General features: G+C 41.4%; 1 protein-coding gene across 1 annotated transcript in view; it reads left to right on the top strand.

Annotated features, from left to right (window-relative positions):
* The window catches only part of LOC126175101 (folylpolyglutamate synthase, mitochondrial-like), a 93,533-nt gene that overhangs the window by 16,356 nt on the left and 53,250 nt on the right, over positions 1-23,927 (top strand). Inside the window, exons 4-5 of the mRNA XM_049921654.1 lie at positions 1,498-1,634; positions 14,574-14,757. Coding sequence (XP_049777611.1) covers positions 1,498-1,634; positions 14,574-14,757 — 321 coding nt within the window. The remainder of the gene's footprint in view (positions 1-1,497; positions 1,635-14,573; positions 14,758-23,927) is intronic.

The following is a 23,927-nucleotide window of genomic DNA, read 5'->3' as shown; positions in this document are numbered from 1 at the left end:
CAAAAAACTCCTTTATTTTAATGATTGCCACCCCAGTTTGTGTATCTTATCTGTTGCACTCTCTTGATTATTTTGCGATAATACAAAACCAAGCTGCCCCCAAACTTTTTTGGTGTCCTCTGTCAATCCTCTCTGTTGCAGCTCCCACATCGCACAACAGTACTCCAGAAGAGAGCAAACAAGCACAGTGTAAGCAGTCTCTTTAGTAGACATGTCACATTTTGTAAGTGTTCTGCCAAAAAGATCAGAGTCTTGGTTTGTCATCCCCAAAACATTATCTATGTGTTCGTTCAAATTTGAGTTGTTCATAATCGTAATCCCCAAGTAATTAGCTGAACTTTCAGGCTTTAGGTTTGTGTGATTTATCATACAAGCAAAATTAAATGGATTCCTTTTACTATTCTTGTGGGTGATTTCACACTTTTCATTATTTAGTCAATTGCCACTGTTTGCACTGTACAGATATCTTGCTTAAATCATTTTGCTATTGGTTTTGAGCATCTGATGACTTTACAAGACAGTAGATGACAGCACCACCTACAAACAATCTGAAGGATGCTCACATTATCTCGTAAATAGTTTTTGTAGATCAGGAACAGCAGAGCACCTGTGACACTTCCTTGGGGAATTCCAGGTAGCAGTAACATATTGATGTTGATGATGGTACCTCGATTACTGGTGATCCAAAGATTGTAGGCCAAAGATTGTATCTTTGATGTGTAGTTGTAATACATCACTCTTCAGAATGTTACCATGGTTACTTTGTGGGATTCCTGCTAAACATTTTTGCCTAATGGTTGTTACACACAGGGCCCGTAGAAGGCCTCGCACATATTCTTATACATTAATAGCTTATTTTCTTTTCTTTTTTCTCAGTTTTAAGTTTTATGTTATGGTTTGATAAGACATATTTGTATTTTCGATATACGTATGTTCTGGAAGTAAATATTGTACACAAATAATTGTATTTAGACTTTATTTAATGTGTTTTATGGCCATTGACTGACAGTGATGTAGGTTGGAGACGCTGGGCAGAGCTTCCACTATTTAAGCGATGTAAATTGCTTGTCATGCAACAGTGGTTATATGCCACCTAGCAGACTCCCATGGGTACAGCTGTCTATCTGCTATTTTTTTATTTTTGTGCTTGTAGTTTACATTCCTCTAAGTACATTCATGTTAATCTCGTCGCAGAATAAGCATTCGGATGATAACTAGAACAGTGATCGAATTCGGTCACTAGAAAATACATAAACATCTTTATGTGGTTGGGACTGTTTTATTATATACAATTTTTGTATTCCTTTTAGTTACTTTGTGAATTTAGCAACTCTCAGAAATGCATATACGTGAGGTTACACTGGAAACAAAATATCAGGTCTCCTGTAAGTGAATGTTTGAAGAGCCGTGTTTGTCTAATGCAAATGTGTCACTAAGTAATAAACATATATAACACTGTGACTGCACATTTTGAACTAAATATATGAATGTTTTCAGGAAAGTGATACTGATATGCCACCCTACTTCAAATTCCTGACAATAATGGCATTTAATGTGTTCCTACATGAAAAGGTGGATGTAGCAATTGTTGAAGTCGGTATAGGTGGTGAATATGATTGTACTAATGTTTTAAGGTAAGTCCTACCAGTTGTAAATATTTCTTTTCTCTAGCAGTATTATGAAGAGGATAGTTCCTACTCACCATATAGCGGAGATGCTGAGTCGCAGATAGGCACAACAAAAAGCCTGTCACAGAATAAGCTTTCGGCCAACAAAGCCTTTGTCAAAAATAGCCTTGATTGCCTGACTGGGCAGATTAACCTTAAATGCGAACAATTACAATACTGACACCTCTGTTTTTAGCAACTACCTATGTCATTAAAATTGCAATGCGCGCGCGCGCGCGCTCGCGCGCGCACACACACACACACACACACACACACACACACACACACACACACACACACACACGTACGTTAATATTTACCATAAATATTTAGTTATGTTACCATGACAGCCGCTGAGTGTACAAGAGATTGACCTCATTTACAGATATATCATCACACCAACAGCTTGTACCCCTTGTCAGCTTGAAACTATATGTACATCAACTACTAGCACAAATTGTACACCATCTGCATATTTTAAAGCATTAACCAATGTATTAGCCCAACCTTTAGGCAGTTATCACATGTAACAGATGTAATCTTAAGACCCCTTGCTTTGTAAAGTTTGCTCTCATACAATCACTCTTTCCACCCTATCTCCCTCTCACTTTCTCTTTCTCTTTTTCTCCCTTTGTCTCTCTCCCAATCCCTTACTTCATGGCTCATACCCCTGTAATAGACCTAGATGCAAGACCTGTCCCATACATCCTCCTACCACCACCTACTCCAGTCCGGCCACTGACATCACCAATCCCATCAAAGACTGCTTCACAGCCTGTGCCATATGGATCCTTCCCACAAACACCAGCTTTTCTGAATGGTGCAGGTGGAAGCTTTCCCTGCAAGACACCCTACGTTCCTGTAACCCTCCTGGCCTCAACCTTCGTTAGTCACTGTCCTCACCCATCCAGCCCCCTCACTGTTCCCATTCCAGCACTACACAGCCGTCATTTCACCACCACACCCAGTCTTTTAATTTCTCCTTTCCGCTACTTACCGCCTCCCCCCTCCGCACCTTCTCTCCTACCCTCTGTCTAAACTGCAACACTTGAGTATCCGCCACTCCCACCATACTATCCCTCCCCCTCCCCGCCCCAGCCTCCTCCTTGCCCCCACCCAGTCGCCACTCCCATCATGCACTGGTGCTGCTGTTCGCAGTGTGATCTCAGCTCTCTGAGACTGCAGATGTGTGTGCAAGTTGCATTTATGTGTGTGCAAGTTGCATTTGTGTGTGTGTGTGTGTGTGTGTGTGTGTGTGTGTGTGTGTGTGTGTGTGTGCAAGTTGCATTTATATATGTGTGTGTGTGTGTGTGTGTGTGTGTGTGTGTGTGTGTGTGTGTGTGTGTGTGTGTGTACTGCTGACAAAGGCCTTAATGGCCAAAAGCTTTAATTGTGTGAATCTTTTTATTGTGCCTATCGCGACTCAGTATCTCCGCTATATGGTGAGTAGCAACTTTTCTTCTCTGGTGTTGTCTCTAGCCTTTCATATCTATCTATGAATCCCAACCAAAATTGTTATTTGTGTATAATTTTACCACTTTAGCCAATATGCTTATTGTACTTAAAGTTTGTAACATTTCACCTGATTGTATAAACGCGTATTAAGTTTAAGCTATTCTGAGTTGTCAAAATCGGATTTATATACCACATGAAGTATTTATTCCAACCCATGTATTCGACACCTCAAAACAAACACCTCCAAATCCTTTAAAATTTATTCTATAATAATGTTGTTATGATGTATATTCTTTGCTCTTTGTTATAATGTTTTCTCTTCTGCTATACAATCCTTGCTCCCAATAGTTTCCATACGCTACATTTGCTTACAAAATATGACAGTATACATTTGATGTTTTAAGACAGTGAAAGGTACCTGTGACCACTGTTTACCGTTATATGTACGTTTAATTTTTTGACTAGAGAAACCCAAAACCATGTTCTGAAATAGTGTTTTGTTTCTCCACTAGACAGTTCCATAAGTTTCTCCAAAAAATCGTAAACACACACACACACACACACACACACACACACACACACACACACACACACACACACAAATGTCATAGTAACAAATGTAAATCCACCTGATGGAGGTTTAAACCTTTGAAACACATCGTGGAGATAAATAAACAATGACTGGTAACGGTATACTTGTTGTTTCATTTAATGTCAATAACAGTCACAGTAAAGCCTAACCTAAAATGTTTGCATTAAAAAAAAAAAAGAAAAGAAAGGAAACAAAAAAAAAAAACTGATGTGATATAGGAGACATTCAAATCTCTCTGTGCCCACCTTCTGGATTCAACTTGCATTAGTCACCTCCATCGCAGCCCCTACAGTTTCTTCTTACTTTCTTTTTTTTGCCATTCCTCCTCCTCAGGTCGTATTTTTACTTGGCTTAAGACAAATCTGATGATCTGCTGGTGAAAGTGGGGTATGTTAGATCCCCCAATGAGTTAGGCAAGTTGAGAATTTGAAAAAGAGAAATGGATCAGTTGAAGTTGAATATAGTGGGAGTTAGTGAAGTGTGGTGGCAGGAATAAAATTCATTAAGGCTGCTGAGTACTGGATTATCAGCATCAAATTATACAGGGGTATTGCAGAAGCCGGTCTAATAATGAACAAGAAAATCGGTATATGGATGGACTATATTGAATAGCATAATAACTGAATTATCATAGCAAAGGTAGACATGGAGCCAACTCCGCCATGTAGTAAAAGTATATATGACTACTAGTTCTGCGAGTAGAGATATTGAACAAATATGTTGTGAAATGAAAGAAATTATTCAGTAAAATAAGGGAGAGAACCATATAATTGGGGTGAGGGACTGCATTTTGATAGCAGGAGGAGGAGAAGTGGTAGAACAACAAGGCTGTGTGTGGAAGGAGGTATGAAAGGGGCAGCCACACGACAGAATTATGCACAGGGCGTAGCTAGCACTTGGGTCAAGAATTATAAAAGAAGGTTGCATATCTAGAAAAGACCTAGGGGCACCAGGAGATATCAGACATATTATATAATGCTGAGATAGAGATTTCTGAAACTGATTTTAAACTGCTAAACACTTACAGGAGCAGATGTGGACACTGACTATAATTTATTGCTTATGAACTGAGATTAAAACTGAAGAAATTGCTGAGGATATGAGACCTGGATTTGAAAGGACCACTTGGAGTGTTTGAAAGGGAACATTGGACAATGATTGACTGAAACATTGTGTAACTGAAACTAATTTAAAAAACAAATATGTGACAAGTCAAAAAGTGAAAGCAAGGTATTTGGATTTTTTTAAAAACTACATTGCAATGGTCCATCTTTTGACAAGCTTCCTAATTCTGTACTGGCAGAAGTTCTGTGCCATTGTGTGTATCCACTCATGTACCACCTCCACAACCTCAGCAACTTGGATTCACACAAAGGTTCATACAAGTAATCCTCCACGATACCAGAAAGGTGCATATCACTTGGAGTGAGGTCAGGGCTGTACTGTTGGTGATACAGCACCTCACAACCAAGATTTTAAATGCCCTGGGTTGTTTTTCCACCTGTATGAGGATGGGAATCATCCTGAGGCAAAGTCACACCATCTGAAAGTTTCCCCTCTTCTCTTCATTTTGATTTTGCTTCTCAGATCTCACAGTAGTTTACAGTAGCTGTTACCAATCACTAACTGACCTTTGAGAGTGTAATGTATCATAACTCAACCTTTCATAACCTGAAACACTGTGATCAACTTTCCTGCAGAAGTTCGGCCTTAGAACTTTTTTCTTTGGGTGAAGATTGATGAAATGATCAGATGGCATTAGTTGAAAATGGATGTTTTCATACCATGCTCTGCCAGTTACTCTGTAGTTCGTAGTGATAGACCCACATCTCATCAGTGGTGACTACGTGAATGAGAAAGACTTATTTCTCTTCAGAGCACGTTGAAAGTGGCAAAATTACATTCCTGTTTGTTTGTGCTTGTCTGTCAAAGTGGTAGCAAATGCACACAAATTTTTCAATAGTTCAGAGATTGTTGGGTGAGTGAAAATACTGCACTGTGGGTAATGTTTAGTTAATGTGCAATATCATCAGTTCTGGCACAATGGACATCACTAATCATTTGCTTAGGTATGTCAGTTCAATGTTCCTGACCATTTTCGAAATGGATGACCCATTTGAAGGCTTTTCATTCCAAACAGATACTTTAATTGTTAAAGCGGTGTAGTCACTAGTAAATGTTTTGTTCACTAAGACAGCTATCACCAATCTACAGTCCCATTCTACAAACAATCTGCTTCTTTAGTCCTTTCAGAGTACAGAAAATGAATCAGTCCAGTCATATTGACACTGTCGGTATAAAGAGAGAGATTGGTGATAATGATGTAACCCACCTGGATAGCTATATATGTTAGCATAATAGGCAGGTGCACCGGCAATGCATCAAATCACCCCATTGGACTAACAACGAGGGCTGGTGTGCTGGTCAGCCTGCATATGGCTTTGAAGCAGTTTCCCACATTTGACTACATGAGTACTGAGCTGGCACTCAAGGCCCCCCTCACTTACACAATTCAGTAATATTTAGAAAACATTCTCTCTCTTACACTTGAATAACACTATATCCAAACAATTGGGGTATAGATATTTGATCCTGCGAATGGGGGTGGGGTGAGGTGGGGGCCGCGGGTGGTGGTTAATGGGGTGGTGACAGGAATGGCATCTGGCCACCCATTAAATTAATCATACCAAATCCAATAGACAATGATTACTAAGTTTATAAATCTATTGGGAGGGCTAGAAGAGTTTTTATGCCTGAAAAAGTCAAGAAGTAGTTGTTAGTTCCCTACTTAGATTGTGGAAGAACATCATTTAATTTAAATATGCTGGATGCAGAGGACTTACGGCCAAAGTTTAAAGTGATTGTAAATCATGCTCTTGAGAAATATGTTCCAAGTAAGTATATTAAGGATGGAAAAGGGCCACCATCGCTAATAACAAAATTCGGAAAATTCTGAGGAATCTGAGATTGTTGCATTACTGGTTCAAAAAGGATGCTGAAATGTCTACAGGCAAAAGTTAGTAGCAACTTGTGTGTCTATAAAAATATTGATGCACCTCCACACGTAAGTGATAGATCCTGGTGAGAACCTGAGAAAATTCTAGTCCTACATAGTCACTAAATGGGTCAAAGGCTCACTCATTTGTTCACCAGTCTGGTATGGCAATAGAAGGTTGCCAAAGCAAAGACAAAGTTTCAAAATTTACATTTAAAAAAATAATACGTACAGGGGCATCGTATGGACATACCGTTGTTGGACTGTCATACAGAATCCCATATGGAGGACATAGGAATCCCTGGTGTTGAGAATCAGTTGAAAGAGTTGGAAAGCAATAAGTCACTAGGTCTGGATCGAGGCCCACGAGAAAGACAGGCCGCGGCGCGTACGTCACGAAGGCAGTCCTGAACTCGCTCGCTCGCTCAGCTCAGCACACAAAATGCGTTTCTAAACCTGTTAACTCGCAGCTGGGAGTGTAAGTACTAACGTGAATTGCGTCTTCCACTGGAATCTGTTGTTATGAAGTCTTACTGGTTAACAGTGCTACAGCAAAATTTAATTTAAGATCAATAGTCGATAAAAATGGTATAACGGCTTGTTTATAGCATTCAGTCTCTTCTGCTTAACAGTACTCATTACATGTTGGAAGTGGTGCCTTATGCAACTGATAATCATTTTAGCATGATTTTATTTTCTTGTACGCCAGTACAGCCGTAACAAATTATAAGTAGGCCCATGGACTTCCCATCATTATAGGACTAATAACAGTAAGATTCCATAATAGTGGATTCCTGTAGAAGATTCAGTTTTCGTTTGTGTAGACACTCCTAGTTGCGAGCCAACATGTGTAGAAACGTAGTCAGTCTGCTGATTTGAGCGAGCGCAGGACTACCTTCGTGACGTACGCGCCGCGGCCTGTCTTTCTCGTAGGCCTCGGTCTGGATGGAATCCTAATTTGCTCTTATGGAGGTCACTCTTAGACATTGGCCCCTTAATTGACTTTCTTTCATCACAAATCTCCCTCCCAGTGCAGAGTTTCAAGTAACTGGAAAAAATCACAGGTGACTCCTGCACACAAGAAGGATATAAGAAAGGACCTGTAAAATTATGGAATATACTTACCATTGATTTGCTGCAGAGTTATTGAGCATATTCGAAATCTGAATATAATAAAATCCTTAAAGTGGAAAAGCTTCAGTGTGCAAATCAGTTCAGATTTAGAAAGCATCATTTGTACAAGACTTAGCTTTACCTTTTCTTACACATTGTCCTGCAAATCATGGATGAAGGTAACAGGCAGAGTCAATATTCCTAGATTCGAGGAAAGTGTCTGACACAGTGCCCAATTGCAGACTGTTAATGGAGATTTGAGCATACAGATTAGGTTCCCATGTATTTGAATGGCTCGGAGACTTCATAAGTAACAGAACCCAGTACAGTGTACTTGACAACAAGTGTTCATTAGAGACAAGGGTATCATCAGGAGTGCACCAGGGAAGTGTGATAGGACCACGTCTATATACATAAATGAGATGACAAATAGTATGAGAATAGAAGTAAAAAAATGCATTTGGTAGTAGAAATTTCTGGAAATCTTTATTCATCACAGTCGCAGTGTTCCACATGCATAATGGATTAACATTTTATTTGGTGTAACGTTGCAAAGTGATGTGAAATGGGGCAAGTAGTTGGGGTTGGCTGTAGGAGGATGAGTGTTTGACTTCAGTTTATTGGGAAAATTTTAGGACAATGTAGCGCATTCGTAACACAGATCACATATAGAAAACTAGTGTGACCCATTCTTGAATTCTGCTAGAGTGCTTGGGATCCTTTCCAGGTTTGATTTAAGAAACACACTGAAGCAATTCAGAGGTGTACTGCTTGAATTGTTATTGGCAGGTTTGGTCAACATATGAGTATTAGAGATGCTTTGTGAGTCCAAATGAGAATCCCAGGTATGAAAATGACATCCTTTTTGCAAAACACTATTGAGAAATTTAGAGAACTGGCATTCTGTCACAGAATGATTCTACTGATGCCATGGAACATTTCGCGTGCAGACCACAAAAACAAGATAAGAGAAATTAGGGCTTGCATAGAGACATATAGTGTGTCATTTTTCCTTCTCTGTATCTGCAAGTGGAACACGAAAGGAAACCACTAGTAGTTGGACAAGGTACCCCCCACTGTGCATTGTAATGTGGCTTGCAGAGTATGTATGTAGATGTAGATTTCTTCCTTGGTATTTACAGGCAATGGGACACTTACAATATCATGTTCTGAAATCATTATGGGTAGAACTAGTGTTAAATCTTCAAATTTAACACATATATTTCGGACAACACAACAACACATATAAGTCACTGAGTAAGTTGACCTGTGTACAAGTCGGCATTCCATTAAACACTGAGTCTCAGTCTAGCGGCCGCTGCTCGGCTGGCCGCTTAGGTGGCGCAGCTGCTGCATGGCTGGCAGACAGCGCCGCACGTAGAGGACGTGCGTAATTGCGCGGCGGCACTTTGAATAATCGGCGAGTCACAACACTTTTCCCCCCTTTGAAATTGTTGCACTGGTCTTGATGGAGGTGTCCTGGAGATGGCTAACGTCCATATAGACATTGTTTGACTCGCCGTAAAGTCTCGAAGAGGTGGCTTCCCTTACGGACGGAAGTGTCCCCGATGATAACGGGTTGAGATGACAGGAGATGTAGGGGTCGAATCTGCTGGGGCCCCATGCACCAATCTGCCCGTTGCGGCAAGTCCAGTTGATACGACAGGAGACATGGGCGATGTGTCGGCGTCCGTTGGAGGAGGAGGCGAGTAGATGTACTCTGACAGAGGATGGTCCTCCGGTTCCTGCATGGGCACGTCTCCTGGTGGCGTCCGTTCTGGTGCTGGCATCGCGATGACGGTGAGAGGGCTGCGTTGTGAGTATTGAGAGATGCCAAGATCCCGAGCATCAGGTAGAGCCAAAGGTAGTGTGGCGGCATTCTGAACAGGCGTTGCTGGCACCCGAGGCCGAAGCTGGTCCGAATGACGCACTGCAACACCCGTGTCCGTCTGGATTTCATACAGGCGTCTGCCACGGTGTCTTAAGATGTGGCCCAGGCTCCATTTTGGCCGCCTGCCATATCCCCGTACCCAGACGAGGTCGTCGGCGGTGAACCGGCCAAGTGAAGGCACCCGCGGCCGTGAGGTGGGAGGCCACAGTAGATGAAGTAGCGTGCGGGGCTGTCAGCCATGTAAGAGCTCAGCCGGGCTGTGATCGCCCATGGGGGTGAAACGGTAAGGCGCCAGGAACTGGAGAAGTGCATCATCAGCAGCAGAAGAAGTCAGAAGTTTCCGCATCTGAGCCTTAAATGTGCGGACCAGTCGTTCAGCCTCACCGTTGGATTGTGGATGGAACGGCGGGGCCGTGACATGCGTAACGCCGTGACGAGCACAAAAATCTGCAAAGTCAGAAGAGGCAAATTGCGGACCATTATCAGTAACAAGAGGAGAGGGGAGGCCTTCCAAAGAAAAAATGCGGGCGAGAGCACTGGTGGTTGCCACGGTGGTAGGTGACGTGCAACGGACAATGAAAGGAAAGTTAGACTAGGCGTCAATTACGAGGAGCCAATAAGTACCTAAAAAGGGTCCCGCAAAGTCAGCATGAATGCGCTCCCAGGGCTTCTCAGGCGAAGGCCACGGTGACAAAGATGACTTCGGGGCAGCGGCCTGTGACGCACAAGGGCCGCAGGCAGCGACCATGTGTGCTATTTCAGAGTCGATGCCAGGCCAGTACACATGACGGCGCGCCAGAGATTTTGTGCGAGACACACCCCAGTGCCCCTGGTGAAGGAGGCGCAAGACTGAAGCACGCAAAGACCACAACACGCGGCGAAGCATTGTCAGTGGAGAGGAGGATAACACCATCCCTAGCCATGAGGCGGTAGCGCGAAGTGTAGTAGTTCCGCAACGGATCAGAAGTCATAGCGGACAGGCGATCTGGCCAACCCTTCTGAATACAGCGTAAAACCCGGGAGAGGGTAGGGTCAGAACCCGTAGCAGCCGCCAGCCTGTCCCCAGTGATGGGGAACCCGTCCACAATCCGCTGCTCGGCAACATCCAGGTGGAAACACAAAAGTTCGTCCCTATCGAGTGCCTGATCAGGACCCATGGGAAGGCGAGACAAAGCATCAGCATTCGCATGTTGAGCCGTTGGCCGGAAATGAATCTCATAATTGAAACGGGACAAGTAAAGAGCCCAACGCTGGAGGCGGTGTGCAGCCTTGTCGGGAAGTGACGTTGATGGATGAAACAAGGAAACAAGTGGTTTGTGATCCGTAACAAGATGAAATTTTGAGCCATAGAGAAAAACACCAAACTTATGAAGAGCATAAATGATGGCCAAAGCTTCTTTCTCAATTTGAGAATACTTTTGTTGGGCATCCGTGAGCGTTTTGGAGGCATAAGCGATGGGTTGTTCCGAACCCTCAGAAAAACGGTGCGCAAGGACTGCGCCGACCCCGTATTGAGAGGCGTCTGTGGCAAGAACAAGATGTTGGCCAGGTCAATAAGTAGCCAGGCAAGGGGCCTGTTTCAGCATAGTCTTTAATTTCCGCAAAGCTGCGTCACATGACGCGGACCAGTGAAAAGGCACGTTTTTATGCAACAGGCGATGCAACGGCTGAGCCACCGATGCCGCAGACGGTAAAAACTTGTGATAGTATGCTATTTTCCCCAAGAAGGCCTGCAGTTCCTTAACAGATGTAGGGCGAGGAAGGGCATCGATCGCAGCGACAGTGTGTTGAAGCGGACGAATACCATCCCGAGAGAGTTGAAACCCCAAGTACGTGATAGATGCCTGAAAAAATTGTGATTTCTGAAGATTACACTTAAGACCAGCAGTCTGTAAGACATTAAAAAGTGCGCGGAGATTTTGAAGATGTTCTTCAGTGGTGGAGCCAGTGACAACAATGTCGTCCATGTAATTGATACATCCAGGGACAGTGAGCAATAATTGTTCCAAGAATCGCTGAAAGAGAGCAGGGGCGCTAGCAACCCCGAATGGCAAGCGTTGGTGTTGATAGAGGCCGAAAGGCGTGTTAAGGACCAGAAACTGCCGGGAAGCAGCGTCGAGAGGAAGTTGATGATAAGCTTCTGACAGGTCAATTTTAGAAAAATACTGTCCTCCAGCGAGTTTAGTGAACAGTTCTTCAGGACAGGGCATAGGGTAAGTGTCGATGAGGCATTGAGCATTTACAGTGGCTTTGAAATCGCCACAGAGACGAATATCACCATTGGGCTTAGCAACTACAATGACAGGAGAGGACCACTCACTGGAAGTGACAGGAAGCAAGACCCCTGAAGCAGTGAGACGATCCAACTCCTGTTTTACCCGATCACGAAGGGCCACAGGAATGGGCCGAGCCCGAAAAAACTTAGGCCGAGCAGTGGGTTTGAGCGTGATATGAGCTTCAAAGTCGTTTGCACGGCCTAATCCAGGAGAAAAAAGGGACAAAAATGTCGTCGACAAGGAATCCAGTTGAGCATAAGGAATAGCGTCAGAGACAATATTGACAGAGTCATCTATGGAGAACCCAAAAACGCGAAAGGCATCGAAACCAAAAAGATTTTCTGCGTTGCTCTGGTCGACCACAAATATGGGAGCAGTGCAAACGACGGATTTGTAAGATACCTCAGCATTAAACTGTCCCAAGAGGGAAATCTTCTGTTTATTGTACGTCCGTAATTGCCGAGTGACAGGGGACAGGAGTGGAGAACCCAGCTGAAGATACGTCTGAGAATTAATTATAGTGGCAGCAGAACCGGTATCCACTTGCATGCGAACATCTCGACCAAGGATTTGGACAGTGAGGAATAACTTCCCTGAAAGGGAAGAAGTGCAATTGACAGACAACACAGAATCAGAATCAGTGACATGTTCATGAGCATCATGTATGCGGTCGGATTTACAAACGGAAGACACATGACCTTTCTTTTTGCAATTGTGATACACGGCCCAACGTTGGGGACAATCCTCGCGTGAATGTTTCGTAAAACACCGCGGACATGAAGGAAGTTGCCGGGGATTTTGCTGCAGTTTCTTAGTGGGTTGTTTACGGCTAGGCCGAGGCTGCGCGTGGGAGCGTACTGTGGCCACGTCGGCCGGCGGGGACGCGCCGCACGCGTCGTCAACAGCGCACAGGTTGTATTTCCCCGACGTCACCCCTCACTTCTATTTGCGCCCCAGCGGCGCGAGAAATTTCAAAAGACTGCGCAATGGAGAGAACTTCATCTAGAGTCGGATTCGCCAACTGAAGGGCACGTTGCTGAACTTCTTTGTCGGGCGCCGACCGGATAATAGCATCTCGTACCATGGAATCGGCATAGGATCTTTGTGAACGTCAGTAACAAATTGACACTTTCGACTGAGGCCGTGAAGTTCAGCAGCCCAAGCGCGATAGGATTGATTTGGTTGTTTTTGACAACGATAAAAGGCAACACGAGAGGCTACCACATGTGTTTGCTTTTGAAAATAGACAGACAGAAGTGAGCACATTTCAGCAAAGGACAAAGACGCAGGATCCTTCAAAGGAGCCAATTGCGACAACAACCGATACATTTGAGGTGAAATCCAGGAAAGGAACAGAGACTTACATGGTTGTTCGTCCGTGACATGAAATGCCAAGAAGTGCTGTCGAAGACGTTTTTCATAATCAGACCAGTCTTCCGCCGTCTCGCCGTAAGGTGGAAAAGGAGGTACAGCCAACGACGAGAAACGCCCCACATTTGACGCCGCAACGAAATCGCGAATCGCCGCTGTTAGAAGCGTTTGCTGTTCAAGGAGATTTTGCAAGAGTTGTTCGACAGTAACCATGGAACCCTGTGAGTCAACGGTATTGTTAAATCTTCTTATTTAACACATATATTTCGGACAACACAACAACACATATAAGTCACTGAGTAAGTTGACCTGTGTACAAGTCGGCATTCGATTAAACACTGAGTCTCAGTCTAGCGGCCACTGCTCGGCTGGCCGCTTAGGTGGAGCAGCTGCTGCATGGCTGCCAGACAGCGCCGCACGTAGAGGACGTGCGTAATTGCGCGGCGGCACTTTGAATAATCGGCGAGTCACAACAACTAGTCACTGTACCAAGACACCTAACACGCCAATACAAAAGTGAGCTTAATGCATGCCTCTGTTGAGTCACTCCTGTCACTCTGTGGAGCAGAAAAAATGCCTTAACTTACTGACTTGTCCTCATAAATTACAATTTGTACTGTTGTAGTATCAGTTTCATTATTGAATTGCTGTTTTTCAGTGGACATAGTCAGAAATTCCCTGTGGGCAATTATATAATGAAATACTGCTGAACTATTCAGTTACTTGTTATTATGTACCATTTATTTATTTTATTTCAGCAACAATTTCAGATCCTCCATACTGCTGTACCCCACAGTTTATTTGGTGTTCAATTTGTTGTCTAGTGTGATACAACTGAATGAAAAAATTGACATTTTTACTGGAATAAATTAAACAGTAGCTGGAAAATTCCCATATGGATGTCTTACTCACAGTGGACCCAATGAAATTAAATTCATTTCTTTCTTAGTGTCTTGTTTTTCCTTAACGACATAACCATTTTAAAATTTCCTACTTGCTTATGTATTTGCAAGTTTAATCGTCACCCGTATAATAGATTGCCTAATGGCCATATCCATTTTAAACTCAAAAAAGGAAAAATTGTTCTGTTGTCTGGTAAATCTGAATTTGAAATATTAGAGCTAACTTGTGTATAACATTGAAACAGTGTTTTCGTACAATATCAGTTTTGCATCACAATTATAATCAACCAATCACAATTCATTATTTTCAGGAAGGTCGAAGCAGTAGGTATTACTTCTCTTGGTCTTGATCATACAAGCCTGTTGGGAGATACTCTAGAGAAGATTGCTTGGCAAAAGGCAGGAATTATGAAAGAAGGTGCGGTTGCTGTGACAGTGCCTGGGCAACCACAGGAAACCATAAGGGTGTTGCAGGCCCGGGCAGAGGAGAAGCGAGTAAGTTAACACACTTGTAGTTTCCGTATTCTTTTGTCTTGGAATCTCCATTCTATTTACTGGCAGACCTATATGAAGAATTGCTTTAGGGTCACCAACCAGTTGGACAGTTCCCTTCATGTGTGCTATAGTTTGACAAATGACCAAGCCACCTTATCAGGTGGGACTTTGGGAATTTTTCCAGTTTTTCTCTATAAGTTTTTTGCCCTACATCTTACAACAACAAGCATTCAGACATTTCTTGTAGAGTGTAAAATTTTCCACAATTTGCACCAGTCAAACGTATGTTTACACTATGCTACCAAGAATACCGCGCTTCAAAGGAATGGCAGAATGCTCAGGTTAAAATAAACTTAAGCAAAAAGGACGGGTTTTAGATTTATAATTTTAATATTAGAACTTTTTTTTAAAAAAAGGATAATGGTAGGTCTCTGTAATGGCCAGTGTGTATCATGAAGACCTAACCCTAGTGGGATACTCATTTCTGTAAAGCTGTCCAATTTTTTTTTTTTTTTTTTTTGTTGGTGGTAGACATTTCTAATGGTCAAAGTTTAACAACCCCCAGAACACCATCCATTTCTAATACCAGCTGATAGTATATTTTAAAAGTGAAAAGTATTACAAATGAAAAGAATATGTAAAAGCGTACAGAAGCTCACAAAATTTATGCTTTGACCTCATTGGCCCACATGCAAAGTCAAATTAGCCATCAGATTCTTCCTCAGTGATGATGCTGTCAACTAGGGTTTCCCCTTCATTATAATCCCTCTCTGTATCCTCCTCATAAATGTCCGGCATGGGAGAATTCTCGAATGCATGGCCACAACAATGTTTGCCAATTGCTGAGTACCGGAGTTCTGCTTTTTTGCAGTTACAGTTCCTTGTTCTACACCCTTTCATCCTTTCGCAGGAAATGATTTTCAATAAGGAATCTGAAGTTCCATTTTGCATTTTGTTATGGTGATCACCCCTTCTCCTGTTAGTGTCCAGTCACGAACTGATGGAATTCTTCATTACTGAACCATGTCTGTACTTGCAGATAGGTATGAAAAGAACGATATACTTTGCACAGTTCAAGTAGGCAGCAGTCTCACAAATTGGAATTTGGGTTTTTGCTCCAGATTTAGAAAATTGTCCAGTGTATCTCTGTTCATATCTCCACCCTACAATGTCACAAGAAGCCTTTCTCATCATCATCATCATCATCATTTAAGACTGATTATGCCTTTCAGCGTTCAGTCTGGAGCATAGCCCCCCTTATACAGTTTCTCCATGATCCCCTATTCAGTGCTAACATTTGTGCCTCTTCTGATGTTAAACCTATTACTTCAAAATCATTCTTAATCGAATCCAGGTACCTTCTCCTCTGTCTGCCCCGACTCCTCCTACCCTCTACTGCTGAATCCATGAGTCTCTTGGGTAACCTTGCTTCTCCCATGCGTGTAACATGACCCCACCATCTAAGCCTGTTCACCCTGACTGCTACATCTATAGAGTTCATTCCCAGTTTTTCTTTGATTTCCTCATTGTGGACACCCTCCTGCCATTGTTCCCATCTACTAGTACCTGCAATCATCCTAGCTACTTTCATATCCGTAACCTCAACCTTGTTGATAAGGTAACCTGAATCCACCAAGCTTTCGCTCCCATACAACAAAGTTGGTCGAAAGATTGAACGGTGCACAGATAACTTAGTCTTGGTACTGACTTCCTTCTTGCAGAAGAGAGTAGATCGTAGCTGAGCGCTCACTGCATTAGCTTTGCTACACCTTGCTTCCAGTTCTTTCACTATGTTGCCATCCTGTGAGAATATGCATCCTAAGTACTTGAAACCGTCCACCTGTTCTAACTTTGTTCCTCCTATTTGGCACTCAATCCGTTTATATTTATTTCCCACTGACATTACTTTCGTTTTGGAGCTAATCTTCATACCATAGTCCTTACATTTCTGATCTAGCTCTGAAATATTACTTTGCAAACTTTCAATCGAATCTGCCATCACAACTAAGTCATCCACATATGCAAGACTGCTTATTTTGTGTTCACATATCTTAATCTCACCCAGCCAGTCTATTGTTTTCAACATATGATCCATAAATAATATGAACAACAGTGGAGACAGGTTGCAGCCTTGTCTTACCCCTGAAACTACTCTGAACCATGAACTCAATTTACCGTCAACTCTAACTGCTGCCTGACTATCCATGTAAAGACCTTTAATTGCTTGCAAAAGTTTGCCTCCTATTCCATAATCTTGTAGAACAGACCCTCCTAGGAACCCGGTCATATGCCTTTTCTAGATCTATAAAGCATAGATACAATTCCCTGTTCCACTCATAACACTTCTCCATTATTTGCCGTAAGCTAAAGATCGGGTCCTGACAACCTCTAAGAGGCCTAAACCCACACTGATTTTCATCCAATTGGTCCTCAACTAATACTCACACTTTCCTTTCAACAATACCTGAGAAGATTTTACCCACAATGCTGATTAAAGAGATACCTCAGTAGTTGTTACAATCTTTTCTGGTTCCATGTTTAAAGATCGGTGTGATTACTGCTTTTGTCCAGTCTGATGGAACCTGTCCCGACTCCCAGGCCATTTCAATTATCCTATGTAGCCATTTAAGACCTGACATTCCACTGTATTTGATGAGTTCCGACTTAATTTCATCCACCCCAGCCGCTTTATTGCACTGCAATCTATTGACCATTTTTTCCACTTCCTCGAATGTGATCATATTTCCATCATCATTCCTATCCCATTCTACCTCGAAATCTGAAACATTACTGATCGCATTTTCACCTACATTGAGCAACTCTTCAAAATGTTCCCTCCATCTGCCCAAGTAATCCACAGGATTCACCAGCAGTTTTCCTGACCTGTCCAAAATACTTGTCATTTCCTTCTTACCTCCCTTTCGAAGACTGCTAATTACACTCCAGAATGGTTTTCCAGCAGCTTGACACATAGTCTCCAACCTGTTTCCAAAGTCTTCCCACGATTTCTTCTTGGATGCTGCAATTATCTGTTTGGCTTTGTTTCTTTCTTCAACATAACTTTCTCTGTCTACCTGGGTTCTGGTATGTAGCCATTTTTGATACGCCTTCTTTTTCCTTTTACAGGCTGCCTTGACTGTATCATTCCACCTAGCTGTTTGCTTCATCCTACTTTTACAGACTACTGTTCCAAGACATTCTTTAGCCACTTCTAGTACTGTGTCCCTGTACCTTGTCCATTCCTTTTCCAATGACTGTAATTGACTACATTCAACTAACTGGTACCTTTCTGAGATCGCTGTTATGTACTTGTGCCTGATTTCCTTATCCTGAAGTTTCTCCACTCTTATCCTCCTACATATGGACCTGACCTGCTGCACTTTCGGCCTCACAATCCCAATTTCACTGCAGATTAAATAATGATCAGTGTCATCAAAGAATCCCCTGAATACACGCGTGTCCCTCACAGCTTTCCTGAATTCCTGATCTGTTATTATATAGTCAATGACAGATCTGGTTCCCCTGCCTTCCCAAGTATACCGGTGAATGTTCTTATGTTTAAAAAAGGAGTTTGTGATTACTAAGCCCATACTGGCACAGAAATCCAAGAGTTGTTTCCCGTTCCTGTTGGCCTCCATATCCTCTCCAAATTTACCCATAACCTTTTCATACCCTTCTGTTCGATTTCCAATCCTGGCGTTAAAATCGCCCATGAGCAGAACACTGTCCTTGTCCTTTACTCTAACAACTACATCACTGAGTGCCTCATAAAAACTATCCATCTTATCTTGATCTGTCCCTTCACAATGCGAATATACTGACACAATCCTAATTTTCTTGCTAGACACTGTCAAATCCATCTACATCAGTCGTTCCTTTACATACCTTATTGCAACTACGCTGGGTTCCATTTCTTTCCTGATGTAAAGCCCTACACCCCACTGTGCTATTCCTGCTTTGACTCCTGACAGGTAGACCTTGTATTCTCCTACTTCCTCTTCTTTCTCACCCCTTACCCGAATGTCACTAACAGCTAAAACGTCCAGCCCCATCTTACTTGCAGCCTCTGCCAGCTCTATCTCCTTCCCAGAGTAGCCCCCATTGATATTAATAGCTCCCCATCTCATTACCATTTGTTTGCCAAGTCGTATCTTAGGAGTCCCTGGTTTGTCAGATAGAGGTGGGACTCCATCACCTCCAAAGGTCCGAGCCTTTCTCATGCTTCAGAAATTTGGCACAATGTTGGGTCTGACTATTCAAAAGTACAAAGACAGGCATGGTAGGGTTTTTGTCATAAATGGTGCCAACTTTTGTATTCTCTTGTCCAAAGGGAATTCTACTAGTGTCACACTTGCTTGATATGTGAGGGGAAAGAATATCCGAACAAGTACAGAATGCTGGGAGTCAAATTGGACATCCTTCCCACTCTTTTGGAAATAGGGCTAAAACCATCGGCAGTACCGGGATATGTATGTCTTCATCTGTGATGACAACACAATCATATGCAGCAGTGTATGGGATAGTGATGTTCTTTATCATCGCTCTGACTACTTCTTGCAATTTTTGGAAGTGTACTGTTCCTTCAAAGCTCTCTCTCTTTGTAAGTATTTGTTATAAGATTGTGATTAACCAATGTAAATTATAGAAAATTTTACAGTATACAAGATAGGTCTAAATGCTTTTTGTTGTGGAAAGCTAGGAGAAAAGCTATAGACAAAACACTGAAAAATGAGCCACAACTTTGCGGTTTTTCTGCTCCCTCTCTCCCCAAGCTAAGACAGGGTTCTCAAGGTCAAAAACTGCTTGCGCTTGGCAGCTGAACCCATCTGGGATCTCCTGGCCAACAATGCCATACAATCTTTTCATTTTTGTGTCACGTGCTCACTGTGGAGGAACCATCACCGCAGAACCTTACGTAGAGAAGACAGTTGCTACTGTAGTAGTGGATATGATTGTAAAATAGCTTATCATATTACATTTTATTATTATGAGTAAAGGAGACCACTTGCCGAATAGCAGAAGCAGTCTGTTGTCAACAGACACACACAAAAGAGAGAAGAAACATGCTCGCTTTTGGAATAAATTCTTTGGTTAAGTGGTTGGATACTACCCAGAACTATTTCTTCCATGCGTGATCATTTTTATTTGCTAGCTCCAGTGTTTGACTGTAATTATAATTTATTAATTGTATTGTTGCGTTCATGGTCATGTTAAAATACTAAAATGGTTGTGTCAAGTAGAAATTGAAACTATCAGCGAATGTTGGTTGCTGGAAAACAAGTGACTATTGAGAAACTAAATAAATCAGTATGTAGTGTAGATTGCCAAATACTATGTCAACATCATTTCCCAACTCCATCTTCTCAGGCATGGTGCACAAATGCTTAACATTTCTTCATATTATTATATAATATTTGGTCCGTAATATCTTCTCAGTTTTAGCTCGTTTTTTCCTAACATAAATTCACTGTCTTTAGTCACAGTTTCATTGCCTTCCTTTGTGGTCTTTTCACTTGTATTTCTGTGTCGAAATACTTCATTGCTGTTCTACATTTCTCTATTTTCACAAAGTGTCCATATCCCTGCAAGCTTAATTAATAAGAAATGCATTCCCCTTTATTTCATTTTTCCTCCTGTCTTTCTCAGTCTTCTGAATTGGTTGGGCCGATGAATTTCTTTTCTGTGGCTATGAAGGTACATGTGTACCAGCCCATGAGTCATAACATTACTTTAATTTCATTGGATACTTTGTTATCCTTCAGTAGATTTCACTTTGCTGTAGAAATGTGAGACCACTTTGTTCTCTCTCTCTCTCTCTCTCTCTCTCTGTGTGTGTGTGTGTGTGTGTGTGTGTGTGTGTGTGTGTGTGTGTGTAAGACACCTTTTTCTCGGGAACTGGTAGAGGTTTGAAATTAAAATTTATGTCATATTATTAGGTCTGCAGTCCTGTTGTGGTATAGAAAATTTAAGCTTTTACGTTAATGCAATCAAAAGATACAGCTACTAGTGTTACATATTTCGATGCTCGCAAACTTACTCGTTGAAACTTATAGGGTACCGCCTGTGAATCAAGAATCATGACTGTCCATTTGTTAAGACCCCTGTTTCTCAGGGATGGTTAGATATATCAAGCAGAAATTTGTCACATAATAAGGTCTATCATCCCTTTGCCGGACATCATGAGGAAAACTGGGGATCTCAAAGAAACACCTTTAAACCTGATAGGTTTGATGAGGTGTGCAGAGTAGACAGCCTGGCAGTAGCTACTGCAAATCCAGGTTTGGGATATTTTGCGTATGCACATCACAATCTAAGAGATCCTGTGACAGGTGGGTCATGTAAAAGGTATTGCTTAACCCATCAGTCCCCAAAACTACTTTCTTGTTCTCGATTATGATGAAGTTAGGTCAAAGTAGTTCATTTGAGAGTAGCAGTGTGTATCAGTGACTAAAATATTACTTTTTTAATTTTTACACAGATTTATTTTGTATATGGTAAAACATACACCAGGCATTAATATTTACAATTTAGTAGCACATTTTAATTTTTTTTGTACCAAGGAAACAATGTTAAATCTTATTTTATTCATAGAGGACTGACATGTTACTGATTTCCCCATTTGTAATTCAGCTACTAATGGTATTGCGGGGGAAAATCTGTATAAGGCCGAACATCACATTATATCAGCAAAATTTTCTATATTTTGCACAATTTTTACCTGAGATATTGTAAAAAAGAAGAATCTGGGGGAAGACCAACATTACATTTTATACAATGAAATTGCGTGCATTTTCCACAATTTTCATATCTCCTTTGAGTGAGAATTTTGTCCACTAGGTGTCCAGCATTCTCTATGGGGATATAATTTGATACACCTTTTCTGGATCTTGCATTGGGCTGTTGAGGTTTATCCATTTCTAGCAATGTAAATAGCTACGTTACAATACTCCATCAGAACTCCAACAAATGTATGTTCTTCACCTTTCTATACAGCATCAACATACTGACGAGGTTACCATTAAGGCAGAATCTAACAAGCACCCAGTACTATTTCTTGGACCAGATTCTGATTCTATAGAAACCTCATAAGTCTTTCAGTGGTGCTTTCTTAATCCTGCCTCTCAGGACAGTGCCAATGCAGTGAAATTCATGTATGATCAGTGGTTCCAAGAGTTGTAGAGAGTTGTCAACAGTGACTGCAGCATGAGGAGGAAGAAACACTGCACAGAATTTTTCTGTAATTGAAATTCCCAATGTTTTTTCTTCTTCCTTGTCACCAACACCAGTGTGTTGGCTGAACTTCACCACCAAAGCTCTCCTATGTTGCAAGGCACCATAATTTGTACCAGTAACAAATATGTTTTTCCCTGAATTGTTTCATCCTGTTATGACCACAGTAGGGCTCCATGGCTTCATCTAAAGAGAACATACATCCTAGTGGCTGAAAAAGTTACAAAAATATGGTGTTGAGGCATTTCAATTGAGGATCAATTTTGTAAGCTTTATTACTTGGATCTATAGTTGTGTAATCATTGAAATGCAGAAAGCGATGGATTTATTCAAACCTATTTCTGCTGAGTGAATTACTTACAGGTCTAAAATACATTCTTTGAAATGCGACTGGATTGTAACCGGAAAGAATAAGAATTCCAGAATATTTGTATATCTCATCAACTGAAACTTGAATTTATAAATATCCTTTCAGAGCAGCATATTTCACTGTCTCTTTACAAATGGATTCCACAAATTTTTCATTGAAACTTTTGTGAATATATCTATAGGCATCTTATGAGTCTGTTTCACGTCAGACACAAGAAAAGGCTCTGATATATTATCCATGAAATCTACTTGACTGCCAACTTTCAGGGTATTCAGTTCCTTTGATATCCACTCCGTGGTATTGTTTTAGATTTCTTTGATTGTTCTGGTGTGTCGTTATACCCATTGTTGCTTTCTGTCACAGGCTCCACATCATCATTTCTGTTTCTGTCTGAAATGGCTTGTACTTCCATTGGCTGCAAATGAACTCCTTTATCAATATCACTAAAATAACGAGTCTTTTGTCCTTACTAGGAGCATCATCACAATCAGAATCATTTCCATCATATGATGGAAAGAGGACTAAATCCAGCTCATCTCCTCATTCTACTTCACTGCAGATACTATCTTCATCACTGAGATTCTCAAGTATTTTTAGACACTCTTCTGCATTAGAGGAATCATCTGAATTGTAATAGTATTTGTTTGACCTCCTAATAAAATATGCTGCAAAAGGATCTAGCTTAAAACTTAAATTAAAAATAAAAAAAAAAAACTGTTTTGCCCCTTTAAGTTTCATATAAGTAGTAATATTTTGATACAAGCATTGTTGCTTCAGGGGCCACTAAGTAAATAAAAAACAAATTAGAAGTTAATAGCAGCTATCCTTTCTAGAACAGCATACTTTCATTATTGGTGGGTGTAAACCTATTCTGTTCAGCTTCATCTCTTCCAGTCCTGCATGACCCACCATCCACACCTCAAACTAGCTAGTGAAGTTGTAATTACTTTTTGTATAACATATACAAATAAATCCATCTTTAATTAGCTTAAATTGTTAAAGAGTAGTCTTACCTATTTATTTTATATCATATGACGTAGTTTCATCCATTAATCTGCCTGACAAGGCCTATGTCCTGCAGTGGTGTGATGATATCATACTAACTCATGCTTCCTTGAATCACGAATTGCGTAGTGTGTAGTTCATGAGTGCACAGGGCTTCACCAAGTGCGGCGACCCAAATGGGCGGTTGCGTGATGGCAGGTGTCATTGATGGTTGTATCTATATTGCGAATTTTTCAGTGTAAATTCATTAAGACTTAGACTCAGTTATCTGATATTGTTGTTTTGATATTTACCTGGGAATATTTGCCTAGGCAGCATACATGTATTTAAATTTCATACTTTATTGTTTTTATATGTATTCTGTTTTTAAGTGGTTTTGTGTGTCAAGGCTTTTTAAATTTTTAATTTTGGTTTTGTTTAATTTTTGTATTTTATTAGTAGACATGGTATGATGGACACACTATCCCCACATACATGGAAATACTTTTCAGGACGAAATTGCAACTCGAGATCTTTTTACTTGTTTGATTTTCGTGTTTCCTTTTTTTTTTAATTCACACTTACA

This window comes from Schistocerca cancellata, chromosome 3, assembly GCF_023864275.1.
Source record: "Schistocerca cancellata isolate TAMUIC-IGC-003103 chromosome 3, iqSchCanc2.1, whole genome shotgun sequence".
Taxonomy (NCBI): Eukaryota; Metazoa; Arthropoda; class Insecta; order Orthoptera; family Acrididae; genus Schistocerca; species Schistocerca cancellata.
Note: the sequence above shows the minus strand (reverse complement) of the source record. Positions and strands in the feature narration are given on the sequence as shown.